General features: G+C 34.9%; 2 protein-coding genes across 3 annotated transcripts in view; both read left to right on the top strand.

Moving 5' to 3' along the window:
- The window catches only part of LOC128888030 (poly(A)-specific ribonuclease PARN-like), a 31913-nt gene extending 26284 nt beyond the window's left edge, over positions 1–5629 (top strand). The window contains exons 11-12 of the mRNA XM_054144625.1: positions 383–471; positions 4903–5629. Of these exons, the coding sequence (XP_054000600.1) occupies positions 383–471; positions 4903–5000 (187 nt within the window). The 3' untranslated portion in view covers positions 5001–5629. The remainder of the gene's footprint in view (positions 1–382; positions 472–4902) is intronic.
- A 1225-nt stretch (positions 5630–6854) lies between these two features.
- The window catches only part of LOC128888033 (protein cortex-like), a 353171-nt gene continuing 332219 nt past the window's right edge, over positions 6855–27806 (top strand). For both annotated transcript variants that reach the window (XM_054144629.1, XM_054144630.1), the window contains exon 1: positions 6855–7462. In XM_054144629.1, the coding sequence (XP_054000604.1) occupies positions 7334–7462 (129 nt within the window). In that variant the 5' untranslated portion in view covers positions 6855–7333. The remainder of the gene's footprint in view (positions 7463–27806) is intronic.

Raw genomic sequence — 27806 nt, 5'->3', positions numbered from 1 at the left:
TGTGTGTGTGTGTGTGTGTGTGTGTGTGTGTGTGTGTGTGTGTGTGTTTGCAGAGAAAATACTCTATAAATCTAGAGTGTATTAGTTTCTAAAAATTAATCGAGTCTCTCCTTAGTTCTGAATAAAATGTATAAGGTTATTGTATTAAATAATCATTTAGTGTTATTTAAATTAAATAAAGCAGCAAAATTCGCAGGAATATACACATAGCAAATACATATATATTTACATATCTATATATATTTACACTATCAATTTCTAATTCTTTAATTGTACGAATTGAGAACCCCGATTAGGTACACATTACTTATACACACCTTTCATGTTTTCTTATTCGTGTTTCTAATCTAAGAGATGTAAATTGTACTCTTTCTGTTCGCAGATCCGTCTCGACGAAAATGGAGAATAACTCTGCGTCAACGAACGCCGCGACGACGATACAGAATGACGATGGTTGGGAAGTGGCCACAGGTAACGAATTGAAATTATCGTCAGAGCGTATCACCCATTCCTCTAATTCTCACGAGCGATCGAGAAACTCGTTCAAGTCTCGTGGACGTAATCACGAGGTCGTTGAGTCTCTCTTCCAGGAAACGAAAGTCGCGCAGAAAGTCAGCCCGAACTGTAACCTTAGTTTGTCCGCGAATATTCGAAACGGTAGGAAAAAAGATACCGTACCGAAGTATACAGTATTGCGGCGCGACATAGAGCTCGATTTGAACAACAAGGTGGAGACCTTGAACGTCCTGAGGATCACAGAAATACGGTTGTGCAGCATGGCGAAGCAATCAGATTCCAATGGCGCCGCTCGAGAATCGGAGAGCGATCACAATGGGGAGCGATTGGGGAACGATCACAAAAGCAAACCATCCAAAAACAAAAGACAGAGCTCGAACAAAAAGATCCCCCCCTTGTCGAGTTTGGACCAATTATTCTTCAACCAGAAATCGGCCCCATCGAAGCCTAAACAGATCGAGGTTCCAAGCTCGCCGAAGAAAGTTACCAAAGTGCCTCCAAAAGACAACAGCTCCTTGGTACCAGTATCCTCGTCACCTCCAGATATCCCTCGCGTCAGTAAGACGGTTAAACAGCAACCGGAAACGAGCCCGACTTATACGGCGTTTGCTCAGCAATCTGGTCTGGGGCTTGCTCGAGACTGCCCGGCAAAGATGAAGATCATCTTATCTGCAAGAAAGTGAAACAGAGTCTGAACATACAGGATCAACCTCAGAAAGGGAGAAGTTTGTTCATAATGTTGGCGAAAATTACTGGACTGATTTTTCTCTATTACATCATCGTTGGTAAAACGTACTGAGAGTAGTAAATTTGATTTTCGTTCGGGTCTCAAAAGAGCACAGCCAGCAATTTAACGATAAGATAAACCGTGCCTTGATATTGAATCGTCAATTCATAAATCTAACTAATTTGTTTTCTTTTTATTTTTTTTTTTTAACTTAAGATACAGACAATCTTACAGGATTTTTAGGAAGTATTTATTTTACTAACAACGGTATGGTACGGTACCTTGCAATTGGTTTATTTTCTTTTTATATTATTCCTACAAGAAATGATATTTTTTCTTACTAAAGAATATATTTTATCGTGCGTTTCATTTATCGATTTCTTTGTTTTTGTAGGACATTTTATTTTTCAAACTTCTTGTGTTCGATTTACAGCTTACTCATGACACACAATTTAAACGATGTTCAATAATTTGTTCAAGCAACTTTCTAAATTTATTGCAAACAATCTATTAGTAGACATTGCGTTGAATATAATTTTATGAATATTTAATACTCAGTTTCATCGTCGAAGTTAAATTATAAGAATAATTTATTCATCATCATGCTTTATCAGGACGTAATTTGAATATTTCTCGAATGAGAACAATGTTAATTAAATTAATGCTCATTGCATTCTACTTACGTATGAAAAAAAGGATTCATTGTTTTTGACAAAGTCACATCGTACGTGAAACGAAACGTTTTATTCCTAAACGTAAACGTGAGATATTCAAACAAATATTTCGTAATATTTTAATATGTTTTCGAGCGAAACATGAAATTTTGTGAATCGCATCGAAATCAACAGTGAGATGGCTCTTTTTATGCAAATCTTTCTCACACGTCCATCTTTATTTATATAAAATTTAGTAGTTAATGTACAGTAAATTTATGTACTTAAGAAACAACAGTTTATTGTTCAAGACCACTCCTTGAAATAATGTAAAGTGAGCGTTATTGTTATACAACTTTACGGTATACTAATCGAAAATGTACAATGTAATTATAATACTTCTATCAGAGTTAGGTATCAATCTATCGAACAAGTACTTACTTAAAAGTACATTGCAAACGATCTGTTATTAGTTTTATTTAAATACTTATAACAAAGCTTTCCAGTGTTTGTTTTTATAAATTTCACATTAGGGGGCTATTATCGTACACGAGAAAGAGAAGAAGATTTTTTTGGGAACTTTTATTTTATATAACAAATATTTATCGAATCTTAATATTTGTACAGATTATAATAGACATGTTATACTACTAAACAAATATTTTCTTCGTTTATTTTTAATCATTTTTATCATTGACAATAGTTAAGTGAAATTTGTCCTCTTTTTTCATGGTTAACACCATAACTTGACGTTGGACGTTGGATCATCTGAAAGCAAAAAATCCAACGAATTACTAAAATATAGTTTTGCAACTATCGCTTGAGCTAGAATGATAAGTAATCATCAACATTTAACCGTATTTAAAATGATCAAAGTTGAAAAGCAAAAGGAGAACGGTATTAAAAAAAATTCAAACGTCCGCCATTCTATTTTTCTTGGTTACAGGTGTTTGGTTCTAATTCGGTCGATAGCGACAAAGTTATATTTTAATATAGTATTTTTATATATTCTAATATAATGTTCAATTTTGTTGCTTTCGGATGAACCAGTGTCAAGTTGTCGTGTCAACCGTGGAAAGAGAATTTTCATGTGATTATACTAATGGAAAAAATGACTGAAAATTAACCACAATAATTTTTGTATAGTAGTTCAACATGTCTACGATTATATGTAATAACATCGACATTCCACATTTATTTGTTATATAAATTAATAATTCTTAGCAAAAATCTTTCTTTCATTCATGCGTACGATAATAGCCCCCTAAACATTATTTTGCACATTACCGATCAAAGGTTATTAATTTATGTGCATTAGTTATTCGCTACTGTTTCACAGCATTACTGTTCACAACTCTGGAAACGATCGAATAGTATTTTATTTGGAAAATTAACGATACCGAAATAACCATTACTGAGAAGTTTCTTTGGCAGTATTTACAGTTTACATGTACGTAGCGAGACTGATATTTTTTAACAAACATGTACATAGCTCATATGAAAAAGAATCATAATCGCACAAAATGTTTCTACCGTTCCGTCGATTCAAGTTAACGAGGACATGTTGTATTAACGTTCATATTTCCTACACTTTTAACCAGCATACTTCTATTTGGTATCGTACGATTTTATTGTTATTCTTCAAATAATATACTTTATTATTTATACATACAATACCGTCAGAAATTGTTAACGTTTACTTAGATACGCTCGTTGAATCTCTTTAGTAATGATTTAAAAAGTTAGCGATATTTTTAGTACGAGGAACGTTATGCAAATGTTATTTTTTTTTTTATTCGGGAAGAACAGGACAGTGTATTGTACGCAAAAAATATATTAGCAACTGCTAATTATGATCTATAATGGAAAAATTTGTAACTGATGATAAAAGGGTGACGACTTCGTAATAGATATAATCTTATTCGTTAAATAAGTTTAATTTATTCGTACAATAATTGCCGATTAAAAAAGAGAGTGATTCAACTTATTGCGTTCAACTTAGGCGAAAACTATGTTTCTCTTTTCCTTCAAATTGTAACGGTCTGTTATTCCTATGAACTATACAAATATAAAACAAACATTTTTAGAATATGATACTTCTTTTTCGTTATTCAATTATAAAAAAACTTCTTTGTGTTTCAGTAATACATCATAGATATTTACTTTTGTAATGTGTTCTCATGAGATTTCGTTTTCTATAGCCATTTTATTCAGTGATTTCTTTGCAACCAAATCTAGTCATCTTTAAAATGTTATTCTTGAAAATAGTCCGTTACTTTATTTCATAGCTATTTACATAGAGGTTTGTGTTCACTTTTAAAATTATATAATTTTGAGGATCATTTCTTTCGTTAAATTTGAATTAAAAACATAATAAAATAATTTGATATTTGTTATTTAAAATTTTACAATTATTTCGTATGATTTTTACAGTATGCGTACGGATTACAGTGATACAAATGATGAATGAAAGCAATACGATAATGTGTACATAATATAGTAGAATCTCCGTTATGTGTGTTATGTTAATGCTCTAATATATAACTGTATTATTTACTATTACCTTATTATCTATATACGAAGGATGCATATGTAAAAAAAATAAAATTCATTTCCTGAATTTCGTTAAAAAGAAAATTAAACGATATTGTTTTTTTTTGTATTTCATATTTTACTTACGAAGTTATGCACAATCAAACAGTATTCATATAATTTCACTTTGTCTTAAGTATTAACAAAAATTAAATACAAACCTCTTTTTATTTTATTATGTAAAAATTCTCTTATATGATCACTTTTGTCCCCCAATTAGTTCAAATAATGGATTTTCTATTGTTCTTGAATTTGAAACTTGAAATAATTTTGTAACCTTGAATTTATTTTCTTCGATTACGATAGCCTTGTCTATAACGTATTAATTGACTCATAATAACCGATCTATAGTTAACTAATAAATTCGAAGGGTTATGTCGTTGCGCATAAACCAATTTCTTATTATGTTCGCAGGTAAGAGACGCCGGAAGCGGAGGGACTATACGGACGTTGACGCTGCCCGAGGATCCGAGAAGAATAAGACATTCGCCGAAGCAGCTTCATGGGATTAATCGAAGCTGAAAAATCGCAGCTTTTACAAGCTTGTGAGGCATCATCCTCTCAAACAATTTTGAACAAAGTGAAAGATGCCGAAATAGATCGGCAACGTTTTTTTATTGTATCATTTCTTTTTCTGTTTGAAATTTCAATAATCCGTCAGAAACGGCACTTTATTTTTTCGTATATTTAGACTAAAAAGGGAAGACAAAAAAAATATTTGAACAAATAGATATAGTGCTGAAATTGCACTAAGCTGTGAATCGTTTTGCACTATACCTTCGGTATCTTTAGTATCTCGAAAAATTAAGCACATGAAGTTTACTCGAACGAAATCCAACGATTTTGAGATAACGGAAAGTTTACATTTCATTGTTGTATGAAAGTGAAGAGGGTTAATGGCTTGTACATGTCTGTAATTAAAATCAAACTTTTTAAGAAAAACCTAGAATTGCAAATATATTGCGATGTAAGTTAACGGCTTAGTGAAATATTGTAATTTAGAAAGCGTCCAATTTTGATCTGGAGCCGCTTTATATAATTAAGTATTCACGAATATATAAATATGTACAAGTCTAGGAAATATTTGTCCTATGTAATGGACAGATTGATACAATAAAACACACCCTGTAATGAATCATGATCATAATGTGTTATTTTTTCTAGAGGATCCATCCATCTTCTTCGACACCATGATGCTACATTTATCCCATATTTAATAACTATTTAACTTAATAATGGAGACTCTGAAAGCTGTAAAATGAAGTCTGACGCGTGTATCGTTAATAAAATTCATTTTAATCGCATGGAAAACTTTGTATTATGTTTCTACCCTTATTTTCAGCACTCTTGAGTAAACAACTTTCGTTAATAATAGTAAAAATATAAGACATTAATGAGAGAAATGAAAAACAAATTTTGTGCTTTTTTCCTTTTACTAATTTTTCATGTTTCTATTATTTTTGCATATATTTTTTGCCAGGTCGTCGGAATTATATCTGAAAAGATACTGTGTATAAAGTTTGTTTTAAAAACTAAATAGGTGTTAATAATTCTATACGAGGAACTTTTTATTATAATGTTACGTGTGAATTGAAAGAAAGAACACAATATATAAATTCTTTTAATTTTCTCTCGCACACGGTCCCACCTGAGAAAAATTTTATTTTTAATAAAATAGATATGCTCTTACTACTAGTAGTAAAATTATAGATTTTTTGAAATTTGATTTTGGTTGTTTGGATGTTGATAACGCAGGATTCTGACACTAGTTCAACTACCTCACGTTGTTGAATAATTATTCTCTATTCTAAGGATGGCAGCGGTTTTGGATGTTAGGTTCGAACTTTAGTCCCCTACAGGACTTCTGTAAAATAGTGGAATTCGGAATGGAAATTTGTGTGGGATTAAATAAATTATAAAATTATATTTAAAAGAAAAACCAAAAAAATAATATATTTTGGAATGTTACGATGTAGCGCAGGAATGTGAAATTGTTGGTATTTTACAGCTACGTTATTCGATTCTAATTAGCCATATAGTCAGAGAATTTCGATATTATGTCCTAGTTCAGTGATTTGCTATTATATAAAAATTCTCTTATCTAACGCCTTTGTCTTTCAATTAGTTCATACAATGGAGGTTTGACCGTACTTAGACATCGAACAGACGTTTCCGTGAATCTAAGAAGAAACGAAATAGTGTTTATTGCTGAGACCTTTCAAATGATTTTACTTTTGGTAACGGATAAGAGCAATTTGATATTCTTCGATTCGGTTGATCGTTAATGCTCTGTTTACATTTTGGATTAACAACACCTCAGCCTTCTCTCGATGTACGTTGGCCAATTCCAATCAGTCGAACCTTGCCTAGGTTGGGAATCGGTTCGTGTTCTTCTCCAAATTTTTAAAAACGTTTACGTGGTCTTGAAAAATTCATGATAATCTTGTATCATATATTTGTCAAATGCACTGTGTCCTGTTGTGTCGCGTGTTAAATTATAAACGCGTGTAAGCACGGCGTGAACTTTGAAAGTTGTTTTCTTATGTGCGTTCGTTTTGTATTTATATTTATATTAATATTTATATTCAATTAATTCGACAAAACATTTGATTGTTTTAAAATTTATCGAGAATTGTGGAATTTGTTTAACGATATAATACGATACGTATGCTGTTAAATAATTTGACATTGTTTTTAAAAATTATACCAAGATAATCCGTTTCTTTTAAAAGAAAATTGTGTTTATTGTCAAATCGGTTTCCAATTTGTTTGGTTACATTTAGACGATTAAAAATTGTACGCGTAAGATACAAAATTCACAAATTAGAATTCGTAATTGTGCAAAATGCAAAGAATTCGGTTGCGTTTCGACAATGAGGAGTATCAACACAGTGAGGAGATCGAGACGACGCCACTTCGCAGGAGCTCCGTTAGATTTCCGCGACTGCGATTGGCTGATATGGATTTCAAATCGGTGAGTTATTGTGAATTGAGTTATTTTTTCCATTGGATGTTAATTTTTTAGCCGAGTCGATGGTTAACCATCCCAATTCTATTGTAACGATTGTGCTATTTTATTATGGATATAATACGATTAAAACGATTAAGTATTCACTGGAATAAATTTGATCAATAAATCAATATACGGTGCTTTTTATTCGTCATGTATTATTAGAATAATATTCTACCTATGTATTTTTGGTAAACAGTTTAATCTCAATTAAATCGAGAAATAATACATTTAAGTTGATATTACAATTAAAATTCCCACTTATGTGCAATGCACTATTCTTCGATTGCACTTCGATTGAAGATTATAGTTGTGTTCCTGACGGGGTTGATAAGTGTTGGACATTTTTGGGATTTCGAAGGGCATTGCATTTTTAAAAGCAAGGCACATGCCGCATAGAAACCCCAACCCTGCCTCAACGAACTCCACACAATGGTTTTCGAAAACCTGAAAATAAATCATATTGTTGTCTACACGTTATGTACATATATACCTATTACAATAATTTCCCTTCTGAAATTATTGCATAAAGTAGGAGCAACTTTACATGTCTACTATTAAATCAATCATACTTCGCGTTCAGTACAACAATAAACAAAACAAGTGCTTAAGAGTATCTAACACTGATAATTAGACTGCGGATTTGTATTCATTTACAGGAAATTTGAATGTGCAAGAAACTACAAAATGCACACAGTGTTCAATAATACATATAAAAAATCTTGAAAGTGGAATTCATAAATTATACTACTTGCAGAATAAAATAAATTTCTATCTAAGTCCAAGTTTTGCAAGTACGTTCGCAAAGATTTCATTTTGCATAAAGATTCGCAGTCTACTGATAATAAATATTTATTCGATAGGAGAAATTTCGTTCTTCAATTTGAATTTTCTTCGAAAAGAATCTGATGATTTCACAATCAGCCACGATAGTTCAAAGTTCCCTAATTTATCGATTAGCCCATTCACTGCCAGACAAATTTAAAGTGTTTTGTCTTGGGTTCCAAGATTTAATACAGATGTGTAATCTAGGTTATTATTTTTATTGAATATTGGAGACCGAAATCATTAATACCATTTATATTTTAAAAGAAATAGATTTTATTTTTCACGACGGCAGTAAGGGACGTCTTTACGTTATGAGATCTCATGCTCAACTAACTAAACCTTCGACACCAGAGGAAAATCAGGGTCCTCTGATATCTCCCCAGTGTTTATGTTTCACGTCGCCACAGTTCAACTTTTAAAACAAAGTATCGACGGCGATACGTAGGAGTGAAACACTTCGGAGAACGCCGATTCAATTTTGAACAAAGAACAATAAGTTCATTCTTCGTTAAGCGTATTGATAATCCATCAATTTTCATAATAAAAAGTGATATTAGGAATGTTAGGCTGAATGAAGCTTTTAGGAATGTCAAGTCGAAATGAAAAAGTTAGAAGGTGAACGACAGGGGTCGTGGTGGCTGTACGTTGACGCCACAGTAGATTAGACCCATTCACTGCCAGACAAGCGTTTTGCCTTGAACGCCAAGATTGAATACAGATGTGTAATCTACGTTATTATTTTGATAATATAAAGTGATATTAAATTTGTTGTTTTAAAAAGAAAATTTCCGATCTCCTTTCTCAATAATAATTCGTGATTAAAAAGGCTATAAACTTATCCATTGAGTAATTGTAATCAATTTGAACTACGAGACATCTCCTAGTTGGCAGCGAATGGGTTAATATGAATGAAAGATTAGCCACGTGACCTACATAATTTCCTGGAAATGCGCCGACGAAATTCCAAGAAATACTGGCAGCTGTCTAGCGTATTTTTCAAACTAAAGGAATAACGTGGTATGGTCTGGCTGTCATTCCAAACAAGAATCTTGTTACGTAGAAAAAATTATTATACATTTATAGCATAAGGATACCACTAGTTTGCCTCTATTTAAGAAAGATAGCACTTAACGAATATTAAACTTGATATATCGAATAGAGGCGTTCCATGATAACTGCCGCGAGAAGTTACCTCCCGGCATCAAATATTATCGATATATCGATAACACGAAAGATACCTAGTTACAGTGTTTCATCCACCGTCTGATTCACAATGCCCAGCTACAACGCCATTAACGCTGATTTACTGCGATTCTACGCTTTTCTCTCGGTAGACACCCCAGGCGTATGGAAGGATCTCTCTAAGCAGTTGAAAGTCTTTACGCGTTCATATACACTCCTTTACGGCTGTTGCTCTGTAACAGGGTATAAAAATGCAAAGTGTCTTCAACATCTATCTAAAGAAAATACCTGAAAATTGACGCTCTAGACAAGAATAGCCCCATAATATTTATATTGTTCTATGTCTTCTACATCTGTACGCCTAATTGCGCGACGGAGCAGGCTTCCTAATGGAAGCCTCTCAATGTTCGTACACGAGCCTCTAAGCTGACTCCAGAATCGTCGACTAATCCGAGATACACCCTGTATGTGGTGTTCAGAAGGATGCGCGAGTGCCCGTACGGAGCGCAAGCTTAAGAGGGCGTGCTGCGCTATATTAGCGGCAATATACTGCATCCTAGTGTAATGATTTCTTCTGAATCTATGGGCCGCGAGATTTACAGTGCCTAGCAGCATGGCATAGCACAATGATACAACTTCGTTCCCCTCTGTAATACCGCTTTTATCCTGGCGCACGTTTCTTTTCGACCGCGGGGAAATTGAACGTGGCATCGAGCTGTTTCGCTTCGTCATTACGCGTTTCGATCCGTCGATCAGTCTGACAAGTAATCGATCGCATACGAAAAAATAGCTCGACGTTTCGATCGCTTCGCTCCTGTTAGGAAAATCTCGCGCGTACAAGTGGCAAATAAGCGGAACACTAACAACATTAAGACCAGTTATGTCGCTCGAGTCCACCGATTGTTCAATCACTCCGTTCGAATTACCCGATTTCACTGTCCAGGCTTTCCAATCGTCTGATTTCACGAATTTTTTGGACTTTCGATCAATTCTTGTGAAAAGTGGCGAGTACGACTTCAGCACTATTTTTTTAAGAGTAGAATTTTTTTAGTGTCCCCTGCATTGGTATTCTATAATTTATCAATAAGAGAAGTATACAGGGTGTCACTAATTTAAGTGTCAAAACTTTGGGAACATGTAGGGTATCGATAAACTAGAAAAAAAGGTCTTTTAGAGGTTGCTCGTTTTTGCTCTGTTTTGGAGAATATCGTGAAAAAGAAACAAAAAAGTTTTCGTCTCTTCTCTCATTTATTTATTACTTACTTATTTTGTTATCATTCATTTAATGCGGACACTATTCAAAATGATGACCTATTGCTGCAGTGTTTGCATTACATCTACTAGTTACCGCTGGAGTTGCAGCTTGACATTGCTCTAGAGATATTTGCTGACACCCTGCATATTTTAATGAGGATTCTAAGAAGTTAGAAGTTTGCAATAGCAATTTGAGCTGAATTCTCGAATTCGAAGAAATTGGTTTCTTCCTATGAAGGTGCATGTTTTTGAAAAGTATATGTATTATGATTCTTATATTCCTCTTTCTCTTGATAATTGTCTAAGAGTATTTTGGAAAGAACAATTAGAAACAACGATTTGGTAGAAGACCAAAACAATTTTATTCGATAAAAGACGTTTTCCACTATTCGTCCTTTGAACTCTTGAATTCATCTGTAATTGTCTTTTGTACCTTTCAATTATACGACCTTGTTCTCTGAATTAAATTTTGCAACTGAACTCAATAAGGAGACTGTGGATTTTTATGCGAATTCATATTTTTATAGATTCAGATAAAAACTTCAGATTTAAATGAAAGTATGTCTTACCTTTTAAATAGTGTAACATGTATTGTATTGTTGATATTTTATATACAACTTATCCATTTATGCATATTCTTATACATTTTCCCACGTTTTCATTTGTTATAAATCCACAAATATCCGTAGTATAATAATAAGCTACTTGTAAGGAGTTACAAATACTTGTCCTGTGCATTGTTAAAAATGTGAGAGAAGAACTAATCGTAATATTCCAGGCTAACCAACTAGAAAACTGCAAATGATGTTGACAAAATTAAGAATTGGCTACTCTGCACCATAATAAAATAATATTATAAACGAATAACATACACCGTAAAACGACTAATTGAAAAATGTCAAAGAGTGGTCCGGTGCTACTCAGGCAAAACTACAGACAAGAGAAATAAGAATTGGCTGGCAGTGGGGGGGGGGGGGGGTGTCGTCCCTTCTTCACGGAGGTATTGTCTTCGTTCAAAATGTCAAGGAATCGAACAGGATCGAATAGAGCTAAAATTTCCAAATGAAGACAGTTCTCAACAAAATAAAAAAGCCTGAATTCTTTAAAATTAGTAACAAAAATACGATATACCGAATATATTTGTAACATAAACAGGGTTCCTAGTAACCTTGCAATTGATGCGACCTTCAATTAAATAATTTAGAAAAGGATGCAAAAAGAATGTAATACTAATGCTATTAGTAATTGGTTTTTAGAAATTCTCATGAAAATTCCATCTAGAAACTCCTCCACAACTCGCCGATAAACTCGCCCGACGCTAAACTTCCTAATTTCGACCCGACTCGTCTGCGAAACCATCAAACTATGCTAAACGCTCCGTTCCCCAGTAAAGTTTTTGTTAACATACAGTAAACCCTGCAATCAACGTTCGCTACAGCCTACCAAACGCAACCTAACATTACGCAAGGTTCGAAAATAGCGTAGCCAAGTTCTTTCCCGGGTCGTTTCGTTGCGCCGGTAGTTTCTCGAGAAGTCAATCGAACGCGTAAAAGGGTTAACGCGCAATCAATCAGTGTTGCTTTCTTCCTTACCCCGTTATTGTCTGCGCATAGGCAATTGTCGCGTTGCATATCGTCGTTCGCGTTTTCGCGTTGTAAAAACTATCAATACAGAGTACGATTCTTTATAGACGACAGCGACAGGATAGATATACGTTTCTCTTAAACAATGGCGTTTCGTCGGAGAGAGAACTGTACGTGGTGGCACGATATCGGAATAGCTCCTCGCATTGTCATCCTGTCGAATTAATTCCTTATCATTGAAACGTATAACAGCCGTTAAAAGCGGAACGGCGACCGATTGTTGCGCAGAGATACGTCGTGCAGCGTTTGAAGACGTTGAAACGTGGAAGCTGGCTGGTTGGACTATCCCATCTTGGTTGTAGGGATCTTACAAGGGGTGCTTGAGAGAACATTCTTCGAAAATTGCCAATTTTGGTACCGATTTGGAGAGGACAATTTGGCTACATGATGGTTAACTATGTATATACAGTAATCGCCCCTCGTTATCAACAACTTTTGCTATCTAGTGCGGAAATTTTCAATACCTGATCGATAAAAATCAATTGAAACGACATTACTTGCTGGTACTCTTAATATTATAGTAAATCTATAGACACACGTATACTTTCCCTTGCATTACAGTATACATATATGTATAAAGATTAAAGTGAAATATATCACTACCTCTAAAAAGTATACATTTATAAGAGAATTACATTTCGTTCAAAGGTGAGACAGAGTGATATACAGTTATTGTAATAATTATTCGTATAGAGACCAATTCAAAATAAAACTTCATATATTTATTTTATTTATAAATTTTAGAGAAAGAAATAATTATATAAAATGTATAAAGATAATTGATTGAAAGTAAAAACTTGTTATAAATTTATTCGTTTGAATTTATTGTAAAAGAAATGACATTACTTTCTGGTCCTCCTAATAATTCAAAACTAAACAACTAAATATCATTCAGAGGTAAAGTTATCTCTCCTATAAATTACATATCATGTAAACATTTCTCTTCTCCGACAAGTACCAATATAGCAACATTCACAAGTGTATTTCGCATATCAAATCATAATAAAAGATCAAGTAAATATGGGTGGCGTACTGTTCATTTTTGCAACTGAGTTAGCTCTGGTCGAAGCAGTACTTTATAGCAGATATCGGCCATTTTCGAACATTGTCCTTTCTTTATAAGCTTCCTTTCGCACTTTTATTGTCGTATACAAGGGATCCTCGAAATAACTTGGCATGTAATTTGCTGGAACCATTAGCATCGTATCGTATATCAAACATCGCGGTTAGCACCACGCGCGATGGAGCTAAAGTCGATACTCTCGCATACAGATGAAGTTCTTGCGGGCTCCTTTTGGAGTCCACTCATCCCGACTACCGTGCTACGTGTTATTATAGACCCCGACAATGATTTCGCATTAACAACTGGGAATTTTTCGCGATTTTACGAGGCCGGCACCTTTATGGAATTACAGGCGGACTTCCATGGCCCGTTAAGGTCCTCGTTATAATAGGCATGTTATACGAGCGTTTTTTATGGGCTGTCGGTAGTATTCGATTTTTATTGCATCACGTATACATGTGTATACAGCAAGTGCTTCATCGATTCGTCGTTAGGAAAACGATGCGGCTTATCGATTATTTGTTAATTTTGTGTCAACTTCGCGCTAAAATTGGTTTGAGGGCGTTCACATTGCTTCAGAGTGGAGCCTTTAGGAATTAACTCCAAAGAAATGAGTGGAAGTTCAGACTTTTATATAGTTGTTTACATGTATAAAACTGAGAAATTATTTTCAGTTATGGGCGCTGTTATTGGGTATTATAGTTACAACAGAGAAAACTTGATTTTTATGCTTATAAAGGAACTAGACAGTTAAATTGCTTTTAAATAAATTCTTTGAAAATGAATTCCAAGAAAATTAAGGGAATAAGACTCAGATACTCTGTTTAGTTTCGAGTATTGTTATTTGATATCATAGTTACAGCAGAGAAAACTTGATTTTCAGATTTATAAAGGGATTAGACAGTTAAATTGCTTTAAAATAAATTCTTCTTTGATAATTAATTCCAAGAAAATAAATTAAAGTTCAGTTTTCTTCTTATAGGTACATGTTGTTTACATGTACAAGACTGAGAAATTCTGTTTACTCGCGAGTGTTGTTATTGGATATTATAAATGTAGCAAAGAAATCTGGATTTTTAGCGATGTCTAGATATTTGACTAAATAACTTGAAATTTGGAGTGAATTTTCAGCACATGTACTTTTCCAGTATTTTAAATTTCAACATTTTTTTACTCGTTCTAGTTGGATCCATAGCAACACTCATGCTAACGATGATGTCTCTAGGTTTATACATTTCGAATAAGCAGAATAGTCAACATATGACAAATATAAACATACTTTTTTCAAAGGGACTGTGCAAGGTCACTTGTATCATGTTTAATTTAGATTATTTTCATTATCCATATTCTTAAAAATGTATAAATGTGTGCAATACTCCATACAAAATTCCTTATGGATTTAAGAAGAAAATGTATAAAGATATCTGAGAATTGACGTTTTAGACTCGAATAGTCGTTAAAACCGGTTATTGTGTACAGTTTATGAAATGGCTACAAACATAGTATGATGATTCTAGAGCAGCAGTATAATTTGTTTAATGTGGTTCTCGTATTGCATTTCTTTTTCGAATTTTAAAATCACAAATCCTGTTAAAACCAAATCAAACATTAAACGCTATATCATACCTCTCTTTTTATTTTAAACATATCAAACTTCTATTGATCTTTCATTTTGTTGCGAATTTCGACTTAAACTAAATGACATTCTACTAAAGAAGAATGGCAGTCTCGGTAAATGTAACAATAAATGTCTCGTTTTTTAGTGCTCAGGCCTCCCATGAAGTTGCTCTCAAATATTTTTCAAATGAAATTGCTAAGTATCTAGAAATTCTGTTCGTCTAAAAACGTCGTAAGAGCATTGCTCGTAAAATAAGATCGCCGTGAACTTAGAAACTTTGGGAACCTCTGAGAGTTAGACGGTTACAGCCGCGTGATTTAAAGGATCAATGTTAAATTTTATGCGCGGTAGCCAAGGTGCTCGGCCGACGCACGGATGTGTGCATCGAATGCAGGGCGTAGAAGAAGCAGAAGAAGAAGATGGTGCGAGAATCGCCCTTCCCGGCCTCATATATTTCTGCACACCGCGGAGAAATGTGCGTGCGCATTTAAATAAGGCCGTATTTCTGCGAGATGTTAATAAATTCGTGGCCGAGGCTATATAACGCAAGCTGCGCGACTCGAGAAGCGACCCAAGAGATGCCTCGAGCTGTGTTGCAATTAGAACTATATAATAACGCGATTTCATACGCCGTTATTATGGCTGCGCACGAAAAATATATTAATCACGGCGAAAGTCCTCTGGAATTTTCATTATTTATCGCGCGAATGGAATCGTTAATCTTTCAACGATGGGAACAGGAATTTCTTGTCATCGTTTCAGTTTCCGTTTTTCAACCGGTTCGTCGTCACGCTTGAAAACGATTCCGAGCACATCTCTGTTTCTTGTGCGATTTATAATGATAATACGTCTTTATTGCGTCGGGATTGTGCCGCGAAAAAATGGTTGCGAAGTATCGAGTGAAAAAGGAAAGAAAGAGAAGAAGATGAACGCGCGAAAAGAAAATGAAGCTGTTAACATTGTTGCAGGATTTTTTTAGTATTAATTAAATATACTTACGTATATTTTATATCGTTTATCGAGTCTCAAAGACTAACTAATTTCTTTTTCAGAGCCATTAGTAATTCAACGAAGGCATATGCCGGTATTAGCCTAATCTCCATCTTAAATTTAAATTCGACCTTTCCCATCCCCACCGTATGCCATCAGTAATTTACAATCATCTCGTTCGAATGGCTTTCTAGTAACAATTTGTCGAACACCGCGAGCCGGCTCGTTTCGCATCCGAAGCGACAGGGACTCGGTATTCGAATTTCGTATCCCCGTGGGGAGGACGATTAAATTTGTATGTCCGTTAAAACACAATGCTTGTTGCACACGGTCGTCACCGCGACCTAACTCTCTCTCGCATACCGTCGTTCGCATCGGCAACAAGAATGGTTTCCGGTCGCGGAGGGCAGCGTGCTCGAACGATGCCAGCATATGCTCGAACATCGCTCGCATAGCGGGTGGTTGCCGAGTAACTGGAGCACTTAAGAATCCTCTGACCGATCCACCGGTACTTGAGAAGAGGTATTGCGCCGTGAAATCGATTTTTGAGGAGGTCATCTCTGCCCGTTACACGCGCTCATATTTATTCGCGGGACATGCAACTGATTATTGGCTCGTAATTTGCTGCTAGTTAAACCAGTGATGCAAGCACTGGCGATTGTTTATTTTTTAATAAACTTGGTGTTGAAATAACTCATGTGCCATTATATTATATCATTTATAACTTTATTTGAAGTAGAAATATCTAATCGTTATTTTGTTTGTTATGTTAAAGTATCAACCTTTTAGGTTCTCAACCTGGTCTCCATTACAACGAATCTATACATATATAAATATTTCGTACATGTATATGCAAAAATTGGTAGCCATGAATTTTTGAATATTATTATTATTTTAACAGCTTATAAGTGTGCTTGATAATTACAGTAACCGTAGAAGAATAACAATAAATAAAATTTGATGGCAACTAAAGCTCCTATATGGCAATTAAAGTTCATATCCTTCTAAATGAATTATTCCAAATGAATATTTTGTAAACGCAGATGAAAGACAAAATTTGTTTTGCTATTCATCTCACCCCCACTTAATCTCACTTTATGAAACAAAATTTGGATAAAATGACTTTACGAAAGTTGCATCTACGGCATCTAAGGGATGAAAAAGTTTCACTTTTAATGCGCAGAATTCCACGCTATTGATTTTCAAATTTCGAGTACAGATTTAGAATCACCTAACCCAAAAATCTTGTGTACCAAGTTTCATCCAAAGCGAAAGACTTTCGCGTTTTGGTCCGCCATATTGGATCCACCATTTGTGAATGTCTAAATTCTGATTTCAGATTTAGAATCAGCTACCTCAAAAGCCCTGTATACTAAACTTCATAAAAATCCTTCGAAAGGAACTCATTAAATATTCAAGACAAACTATGTAGAACCGAATGTTGTCAACTTCTTTCAAGAAATACTACGCTAGACACTGTGTTTACGGTTTTGACTACTTTACTACATAATGCTTACGCATTTCTAGAACTTTATGTAGATCATTGGGTCAATCATTTATTCATAATTTTCTATTGAATAGGACACTTTGAAGTGTCGTAATTCAGTATGGAATCATCTGATTCGATTCTAACAAAATTCAAATCGATTACTATCTAACAGATAGTTATTATCATTCTTAGAAACTCTTAAACAATTGTTTTATTTATTTCTGTACTGATCAGAAATATAATTCTGGTGTAGTAGTTGACACGCAGGTAGTTAACTTGCGATTCCAGTATTCATAAATGCATTGTTATCAAATGAGTACTTTTAAAAAGAAGTTTGGAATAGATTGGTCAAATTCTTGCTAGAATCGATATCAAATGGGGTGTGTGTATGAACTTTCTTCGTCACTTTTGTGTCCTCGAGTGACTACTGAAGCGATTCCCGCGAGTTAGGATTACACCTTGGGTACTATAACCCAATTCAAACGATCATCAATGGCTCAGGAAGTCCTTAATACTAGAGTACCGCTAATCCCGGTGCTCCTCTGTTTCAAGATACGGAACGGATTATTTCCGTTTAATAACCGTCAACACTACGGTGAGATAATGATATTAACGTTTCCCGTTCGATAGCGTTCCTTTTTCCTTCGAACGTCACCTACCAGTCTTGATACATGTTATCGCGAACCGATAGCAATCTAGAGTAATACACCGTGTCGCGTTCGCGCCATATTAATGTTATTAGAGCGCCGATAAATATGCGAGGGAATGCGACGGGCGTCGCTATTAACGTACTCACGCTTCCAGCGCGTCGTGACGCCTCTCGGTGCAATGGGAATTCAAAGTTTCCGTACCACGCATCGACGCGCCATTTATGATGCACATCCTCTCGTGACGATGATTATAAACCGATGGTAGATTATCTATTTCCGATTATACACTTTATCCATCTTCACTGTTTCGTCTTGATACGCGTGGTCTGGCGAGCTCCATTTCTCACTTGGTAGTCACCACATTTTTCGGTCGATTTTGATCGAGTCTTTTGGAAAATTGAAATAATTCTCTTGTGTCCACGGTTTTGTTCCTGATGCGAATTAGATTTGGAAAATTTACACATGCTCGTGTAACTTTCTGTTTTATTCTTGGAAAATTGTCACTAAAGAATCACTGAGGCATCACTAGAGCGTAACTAAAGTTTAAAAGTAATAAAGCAGGAAGATATATTTAGTAATTATAGTAGGAATTGCATTATATTCAAAACACTTATGTTTTTTGGTTAATTTTCCCGTAAGCAATAACAATCATTTGTATTATGTGAGTATTAAAGGTTTGATTTATATTAAAAAATATACAGTGTGCTGCGATGAAAGAATTTAACTCAGTTGCCACGTTTACAATGTTTTTGTGTAGGTATTCGACAATCTGTATTTTTAAAGAATAATGCAATTTCTATGATTAGTTTTCCTTTTAAAGATTATTTTCCAAGCTTGATACACCACTTAGGACCATGTTCAATGCAATTTTTCAATAGAATAACACTTTAATGATTGAGGAACTCAATAATAATTTTAAGAAAATCATTACTTTGCAATTTTATTATATTTGTAGTCAAGCATAATAATATGCATTCAAAATAATAATTAATAAGTATGTGGAGATTCATAAAAGATTATAATCAGTGACATACTTTGATAATACAAGGACCATATTCTCATTTAACACGCTGACTCCCAGAGAAATATTCTTGAAAATTTCTGCTAGAATTAAATATTATTCAGACTATTAGAGACTACATAATCAAACATCCGACATGATATTTATTTTTGTAACTTCATCAAAATACACGAATTTCATTTAAATTCATTTCCTTTGAAGTTTAACTCTTAGAATTAATTTTTTTAGTTCTTCAATGAAAAGCACTGTCATCCACATATGGGTGACGTGGCGCTCAACGTGTTAACTATAAATGTGTTTAGATAAGCGTTTTTCACTTTAAAACTAAAAAAATTTCAATTAAATTCGCTAACAAATTTGTTTAATCTACAATTTTAGTATGCTCGTGACAAAACAGTAATTATCTTGAATATAATGAATCGCACATACATACATATCTTTCTGTCCATATTCTTAAACCATATTGGAACCAAAATCAATTAAGTATCAACTTTCTGTTTCTCCCCTTTTTCTTTAAACTATCATTATATCTATTATATTCTTTTATAAATTGCTTAACAATCACATAATAAATATAAATACCTGCTATTATAAAACTGTATTTTTATGTACCTATTTAATAAATCTGAAAACTATATGGTAATATTTAAAAGACACAAGATTACCTGTTTTTTGTTTGCAGAAAAAGAATACTTTGAAAGGCCTGTTAACACAAACAATTACTTCACTTAATATCACTGAACATTCAATCGACACATTTCATCTTCAATCCATCGATGCGAGCTCAAACATCCTGATTGATTTATGAATCATCCCGCATACTTCGTACACGAAAGTTTGCCAGATAAATACGCACACTCACCAGCGAACGTTTCCTCCTCAACGGGGCTGCAAAAGCCACCCGCGGCGCAAGTTCACGTGCAATTAGTTCAACGATCTCGCGATCCTCGGTTCGACACGCCGGCAAACGGTAGAAAACATCGGCAAATACACGGAGAGATGATCCATCCTCGAGACTGCGCGAACGCATTTATCGCAGCGCGGGCCAAGGATAACTTGGGACTTAGCAGGCCAGTAGGATTCGTACGCAGCCACCACAGGACCACTAAGGCCCAAATCACCCTCGGCTTTCGCCAATCCCTTCGCACCCAGCGACGTTCAAAACTGGACTGGAGAACTCGCGGCTCCTCGTTTCGTAGTACTCGTGTACCCTCTTTGTAGTAGTTGTTGGCATTCGTCTGCAACGAAAAGCATTAAGTGAATTAGCGGTGAATAATTTTTGCGATGGTTTTATGAATGCAGACATGACGTCGAAACAGGACCCATCACAAGGAAGGGGACAGTCAGACCATTTGGGCATCACACGGAGATCTTAAATCTAGATGATACGAAGGGTTTCTCTAAAAGGGGACTTAGGATTTTGTTTTTAAACATGTTAAGATATACGTCAGTCACCGGTGACTGATAATATAAAGGATGTCACGTAACTGGTGGTACAAGGGAGTAGGGAGTGATTCTACGTGAAAAATTGAATCGGAAATGTGGAATGAAATTTTTTAATATGACGCTTTATTTTTGAAAAAGATAAGTTTCAAAAATTTGTCAAGTACGCGGGATTTATCTTCAGTTCAACGGATTTTGCTATCTAACTGTTCCGAGTAGGAGAGTAACTTTCGTGCTTCTTGCATTGTGTACAACCATTGTCACCATGGTGATATCTCTTACATCGATTTTACTTTCTTCTGATGCTTATGATTGACAATAAAATCCGTCGAGCTGAAGCTGATTCAAGTCATATGACAAATTTTATTCTACATTTTCGATTCAATTTTTTACGTAGAATCACCCCCTATACGCTTATACCACCAGTTTCGGGACACCCTGTATATATTTAGAAAACTATATTTTTATGTTGAAAATGAAATAGTTTGAAATTAATGAAGTTTAGTCAAATATATCTAAATACCATCCCTTGGTGACGAAAGAAGAACTTTACAATTGTTTTTTAGGAGAACTTATTTCACTTTCATACGCATTTTGTGTTGATATTGCCAATGATATGGGTAGTACACAGTACGTCTCTAAAGGGAACACACGTAAATGTCATAGCCAAAATTCATGAATTTTTGCTCAAGATTTAAATACCTATTTTAATCCAGAACAAAGCGCAATTGTATACTATAAGTATTGAACTTAACATATACATTTTTTTGTTATACACGATAACTTATGAATGTCTCATAAAAAGTACACAAAACCTATTATTCGGTTAGAAGACGTTAAGTTCTGCTGAATGGGCGAAGGATTTTTTTTCAATCAAAACTGGCTATTATATTAAGGAACAATAATAATTTTAAAAGTTGAAAAATTAGATTTTTGATAAAATCACTATCACCTTGGTAAAATTCAAAATTGTTTAAATTCTGAGTCAACGTATTGCTCACAACCGATTAATACTTCGCAGCAGTAGAGCATTAATAAAGTACTAGAAGTTGAACTTATAATACCATTTATCTTATTTTCTTTCATAGATGTTGCTACTAGAAATTCATCCAGTTGTATTAGATATTATTTTTAAGAAGATAATCCATATTCAAAGAACAAAATTGATAGCTTTTAACAGGTATTTTAATCTGAAAGGTGATTCTAAATATTGTATTTTAAAGGTAAGTACTCAATTCTGGTTTGCTTTGTACTGCATGTGAAGGGATTAATCCACAGTACAATAAGAGGTAAAAAAAAAACTTGTCACGATGTTATTGGGACGTCAGTATGCCTATTTGAGAAACAGACGCTGGGTGGCGCGTAACGTAAGTGCGCAGATGGTTAACTCGCGATGCATGTTTTTTAACTGGTGGCACTGCTGGTCCTATAGCAGTGCATAAGTTTTGTGTTACGTATTGTACCAACCTGTACAAACCATCACTTTCAATTGAGAATGGAGTAAAAAAAAGATACAATTAGTACTTTCAAATGAACGTCCTGATGATTGTATAAATTCTATGGAGGTTTCAAACTATGTATTCTTCGAATGTCAGCTTTGTATAATATAGTTAAAGAATTTCTTTTAAATTGTATATGTTATATATGAGCAAACCGTCCATTTCAGGATTTGTCTCCTTTTATTGCCTCCTTTCATGTCATTTGGCATTGTCTAAGTATGGAAATTATAATTTATGCACCCTTCGAGTGTTGATTCTCAAAAGGAGTACCTTCTTTTAAATTCACGTGTTATAAATGTATAGTTCCTTCATTTTTAAATAGTGCCTCCTTTTATATTATTTGGTATGTTCCTATTTGTGCATTTACATCAATTATAAGATTTCAATATATAGTTCGCAGAAAATTATGAAGCGTGCATAGCACTTCTTGTACTCTTCAAGGATATACGCTCCACTGTCGTATACGCAGCTCAGAACATTTAAACTTTGGGAAATGGTATATTTATGACTAAGTTAGGTTCAATAGATAGTTCATAGAAAGTTAGTAAGTGTACATAGTAGCTCTTATACTCTTCCAGAATGAAATCTTTACTGTCATAAAGAAGAAGGTCAAATCATTTTCACCTTTAAATTTTCAAGTTTGAACTTTCAAACTTTGAACGACAGTATATTTTGTACCCGTCCCGGACATGGATCTGGATGATGTCCAGGTTAGACACAATATACAGACACCCATATTGTTGACAAAAATCCAGGATAAAGGGAGTTTTCTATTTTATCACGATGTAAAGTACCATTGACGACTAACTAACGAAATGCTACAACAGATCGTTAATCGCTGGCCTGTTGCTCGCGTCTCCACATCGGCATTAGCTAGCACGGTAGTGTAATCTATCGATTTAACCTCGATGCACTGCAATTTCGCTGAAGCTATGAACGGAGGCCTAGATCCCAACAGATGTAAATCAATGTCGGCGCAATTTCGCGTGCGACTCCTTCTCGAGTGCGACTCGGGGCGCGCGTATATCATCGAAATACCGCGTAATTATAATGTCACCAGTCGACTGCCGCCATACTTATTTATTACATTGTACGCAGTAAGTAATAACTGACTGACCAGCCGCGTGTCTGTCCTGTAACGTGCATAAGTGTTATTCATAGAGCTGTCCCTGAACGAACGATTTACGGACACAGCGATTCGACAACTTGCCTGAAACGAGTCCAAGTTTTGCTGAAATTTATGAGAAACCGAAGTTCGCGTTTTGAAAGAGCCGCGTTTATAGTCCGCGAGTTCCACTATTCGCACGTGCGTGTATGAAGGTGGATGACTTTTTGCGATATGACGCAAACGAATCGGAAATATCTTGGCTCTGCTCTTCTAGCAGTGTGTTATTTGGTTGACTCTGTAGATGACATCGGAGACGATTTGGGTCGTTAACGAGAGGGAACTGGAATGTACAGAGGGATTGTTAATTGTAAGACTTTGTGGGCATTTCTTTATCGTTGTGGAAATGTGAGATAAATGCACCTAATTTCATATATGGATTTTTTGTTCACTTATGAGACGTTAAGTTTAACCAGTCAGGTGTGGCGTTCTCTTTTCAGAGCGCGCACCTGTGTGTGTCGTCAGAATATGACAGGTATAGTCGTCAAACACAGAGTAATATTGGATGGCAAAGACGGCTATATCTATATTAGGTCGTTCTCAAAATTCATGCCACTTCTACTTCTGATACTCAAAGTAATATGTGAAACATAGTCTGAAATAATCACTGGTAACTAAATTTTACGCATAACGAGTATACTCGTCGTGACACAAATACTGTCTTTCCTTCATGACGAGTATACTCGTCAATCATAGCTGACTGGTTGAGGGATTAAATTAAAGGTAACTAATCTTTAAAATGCGACCCATGAATTGCTAGCTCGGTAAGTCTGAATAATAATGAGTAATTATGTGGCTAATAAATATTTTTGTACTGACCTTGCAGTACTAGGTAACAGTAATTAGTCGTTTCTTATTAATGTTTTCTAGTATACCAAGAGTATGATTGTGTATTATTATTATTATTACTATTTCTTTGTATTCATATTGTAGTATACATGTATGTATGCGTACAATCATAGATATCAAAATAGAATTTGGTACAAAAAGATCAAAACGTAAAATAAATATCCTGCTCACATGTCTTTTCCGAAATATGTTGTTTTCAAAGATACCAACAAAGAGGAAATTGTTTACATAAGAACCCAGGGAATTTTTTACTTGTTTAAAGGATCTTTACTTAATAATGGCAGCTTTAATGGATTATTTTAAAAAGGACCATAGATTACTGTAGCAAGTAAAATAACATTAATAAACTACTTAACATAGGAACAGTAAAGCTACCTTTTACCTGATGCTAGGTATTTAACATTTAATCTTCGTTTTGCAAGTCACAAGGCATCTCGAACACGTATTCAGGCTCAACAGCCATTGGCACTTTCCTTTATTGCTATGACTCGGCTAAATTGAGCATTGCCATTTTGTCGGGCAATTATCCGAGCCCTCGATTTATGTTCACCGCTTGGAAGCTGTTATTTATTGTTGCTTGTGCTGGATAAGGGCGACTCGTACGGAGCATACATGCATCTCATCGGCGCCTATCTCGCGACTATTATCGAGCTGCTTAATTGCATTCTTTACAATTGTATTCTTTCTTGCTACCGAGGTTTCGTTAGTTCCCTTTCATCATGAATCATGATTCGAGTGAAGTGAATTTATATGCAACTAGCTGTGCCCCGCGTGGAATACTACATATTTATTTTATGTCGTTCGCGTTCGAATGACTGTTCAACCGCGTGTTCTCTCGTGAATCAATAGGCGACTGTCTTTTGTTTTCTGCAACTCAGATGTTTCAATCGATATTTTTCATTGTGAATATAACGATGCCACAACTTATGAGATTTCAAATTGAAAAGGTATTTTTAACAAAATAAGACATAGCCTATGTTACTCAGGGCTAGTGTAGCTTTCTATTACTGAAAAACTTTTTAAAATCGGCTCAGTAGTTCCAGAGATTAGCCGGAACAAACAGACAGACAGACACTTCAATTTTATTTACATAATAATATACATAATACAGATAGATTCATTTTTTTTAATTTTAATAGTTGTCGAAAGCTACCTATCTTATACTGCTAAAAATTCGGATTTTCCAAATTTAAGTATTAAAGTCAGAGGCGTAGCGAGGAAATTTGGCACCCGGGGGTATTTCAATGAATTTGAGCCCTCTATCATAAGGAGAGGGGGGGGGCTCCCCTATGATATAGATAATTTCAAATCACTCCATAACTTAAAGTTTCCGATATGTACTAATTTGAATACGTTTAAAAGTACCCTAAAGTTTTAAGGCTTTTGTGGGACATATAATTTGATTTTTTAAATAGTTTTTTATTCAGAAATATAGCACTGTCCTTATACAATTTGACTTTGTTGGGATTTCGAAACCACTGTGCGCCATTAAGCATAAATTTTTAATTTCATTTCTAAAACAGAAAAACGTTCTTGCTCGATAAAAGTTATTTCAAGGTAATGATGACTTTTTAAAATCTCTAAGCAGCTTAACCTATTTTTCTTCGCCTATGATTCGATATTCCTTTTTAAGTAAATTACTATATCCTCACACGTGATATATAAATTGTAAGTACGTTTCACGTTTCCAGTACCCACTTTCTTAAAAAAAAAAAAATCATTCTCCTGTATTATTATCCATTATTATAATTCAAAATAAAATTTTACATATTATACACTTATTTTTGTCCAGAAGAAGGTTCATTCTTGGAGGCCTGACACTCAACGTTCAAATCGAAACGGTAAACGAAACAAATGCTATGACCACGATCAAGAATTACATTGTCACTTTCAACAACGAGCATTCCTCGATCTCGTATGTACAACAGTTCGGATTATGATTCAAATTCACGGGTAATTCGATATCGAGGCAGATATCGCGTTCCGATTTCGAATAGGCGTGCAAGCGGTCGGGTTAACGCGAAAAATAACGTAATCCGTGCAGAATGAAATCGATTCAGGTAGAAAGGAGGGTGCCTGCTCAGAGATCGCATTAAGTATGCTCGCTGTCCGAGCCCATTCCTTGAATCAGCCTCTTCTTGCACCCTTCCCCTCCGCGGCTGAGCGTCCGAGCGTGTGAGTAAGTAGGAAGACGGGGTGATTTAAGTGGTCAGGTAGGACAGTAAGCACACAGCAAATGAGCATCGGTGCGAGCTAAGGTGCCGTGCCAGACGCCATAGCGAAAACGAGATCCACAGAGGTAGCTCAGCTCCTTTGCACGAGGGGAACATCCTTGACTGGCTTATTAACGAGATTCAAGCAAGCGGTAGCCCCCCCGCCACCAGCTGAATTCTAATCGAGTTTCTTAACATATCCCTTGGTACATTTCAGCCAAGTCTCGCGCAGGTCTCTTTGTCATACCGCGGTAGAAGAGACAACAAGGGTAGCTGAAATCGTAGATAATAATGTTTCGACGTATGCACGCCGCATTAGTAGATACCATTCAGTTTGTTATGCGGGAATGTCTATGGAGCGGTCGATCCAGCAGTTGCGCTTTTTGTCGGATGATGTTATTATTCTTTCGGTAGCTTGCTCGATCTTAGGAGAATTTCATTCACACGTTGCCTTGGGTCATCGTGACAATACTTGAGGAACGTTGTAGCCGTCTTTTTTCGTCCGCTTGGACTGGTATGATATCATTTTGTTATCGGCTGTGTAATCTACGGAGACTATTGGAAATGGGGTTCATTGAAAAAATGAAATACTAATTTTATTAAACAAAAGTTTCGATTTTATTTCTAAATGTCACGAGTAAGCTGTGATCTGTACTCTGCGAGGAGTTGGTTAAAATTAACAGACTAACGTTATAAGTAAAAGGTAGAAAGAATTTCTAGATGTATACACTGCAGTTTTCATACATCTGTTTGGGCTTTCTTATAAAGTCTGAATAGTTATGTCTTATTTTATACTTTACGAGTCCTCTTGTTAATTTGGTTTATTGTCAAGGTAATTTATAGTCGCAATTACGAAAGCTTTTTAATCGGTTTCAAACATACTTGATAAACTCGAGGTTACAAGAAAATGTTTTGTGTATTTATAAATATAATGCAAAAATTTGGAAATGATTACATCCTATGCGTCAAACCATTCCAATAAAAATTGGATAGTTATGTTTTATTTTATACTTGACGAGCTCCCTTGTTAACTAGATTTATTGTCAAGATATACACATTTTATAATTACATCCATGAAAGCATTTTTATTACTTTCGAACATATTTAACATTTTAGAAGATACACAAGATTATTTTGTTTGTTTCGAAATTTAAAGTAAAAAATTTGAATACGACCATATCCTTAGGGTTGAAAAGTTATGCACCATAAACCTTCAAATAAAATTTAAATTTATCTGTTGTAATTTTGTCTCCTATTTTATACTTAACAAGCCCCCTTGTTAACTTGAATTCCTGTCAAAACATAAATTTTTTATAGTCACATCAACGAAAGCTTTTTAATTAGTTTCGAACGCCCTCAACGATCCTGTAATATTTTTTCAGGTGGTAAGGGCCTCTACAT

Source organism: Hylaeus anthracinus, unplaced genomic scaffold (assembly GCF_026225885.1).
Source record: "Hylaeus anthracinus isolate JK02 unplaced genomic scaffold, UHH_iyHylAnth1.0_haploid 11989, whole genome shotgun sequence".
In the NCBI taxonomy this organism is placed as follows: Eukaryota; Metazoa; Arthropoda; class Insecta; order Hymenoptera; family Colletidae; genus Hylaeus; species Hylaeus anthracinus.
This window is presented reverse-complemented; position numbering and strand designations above follow the sequence as displayed.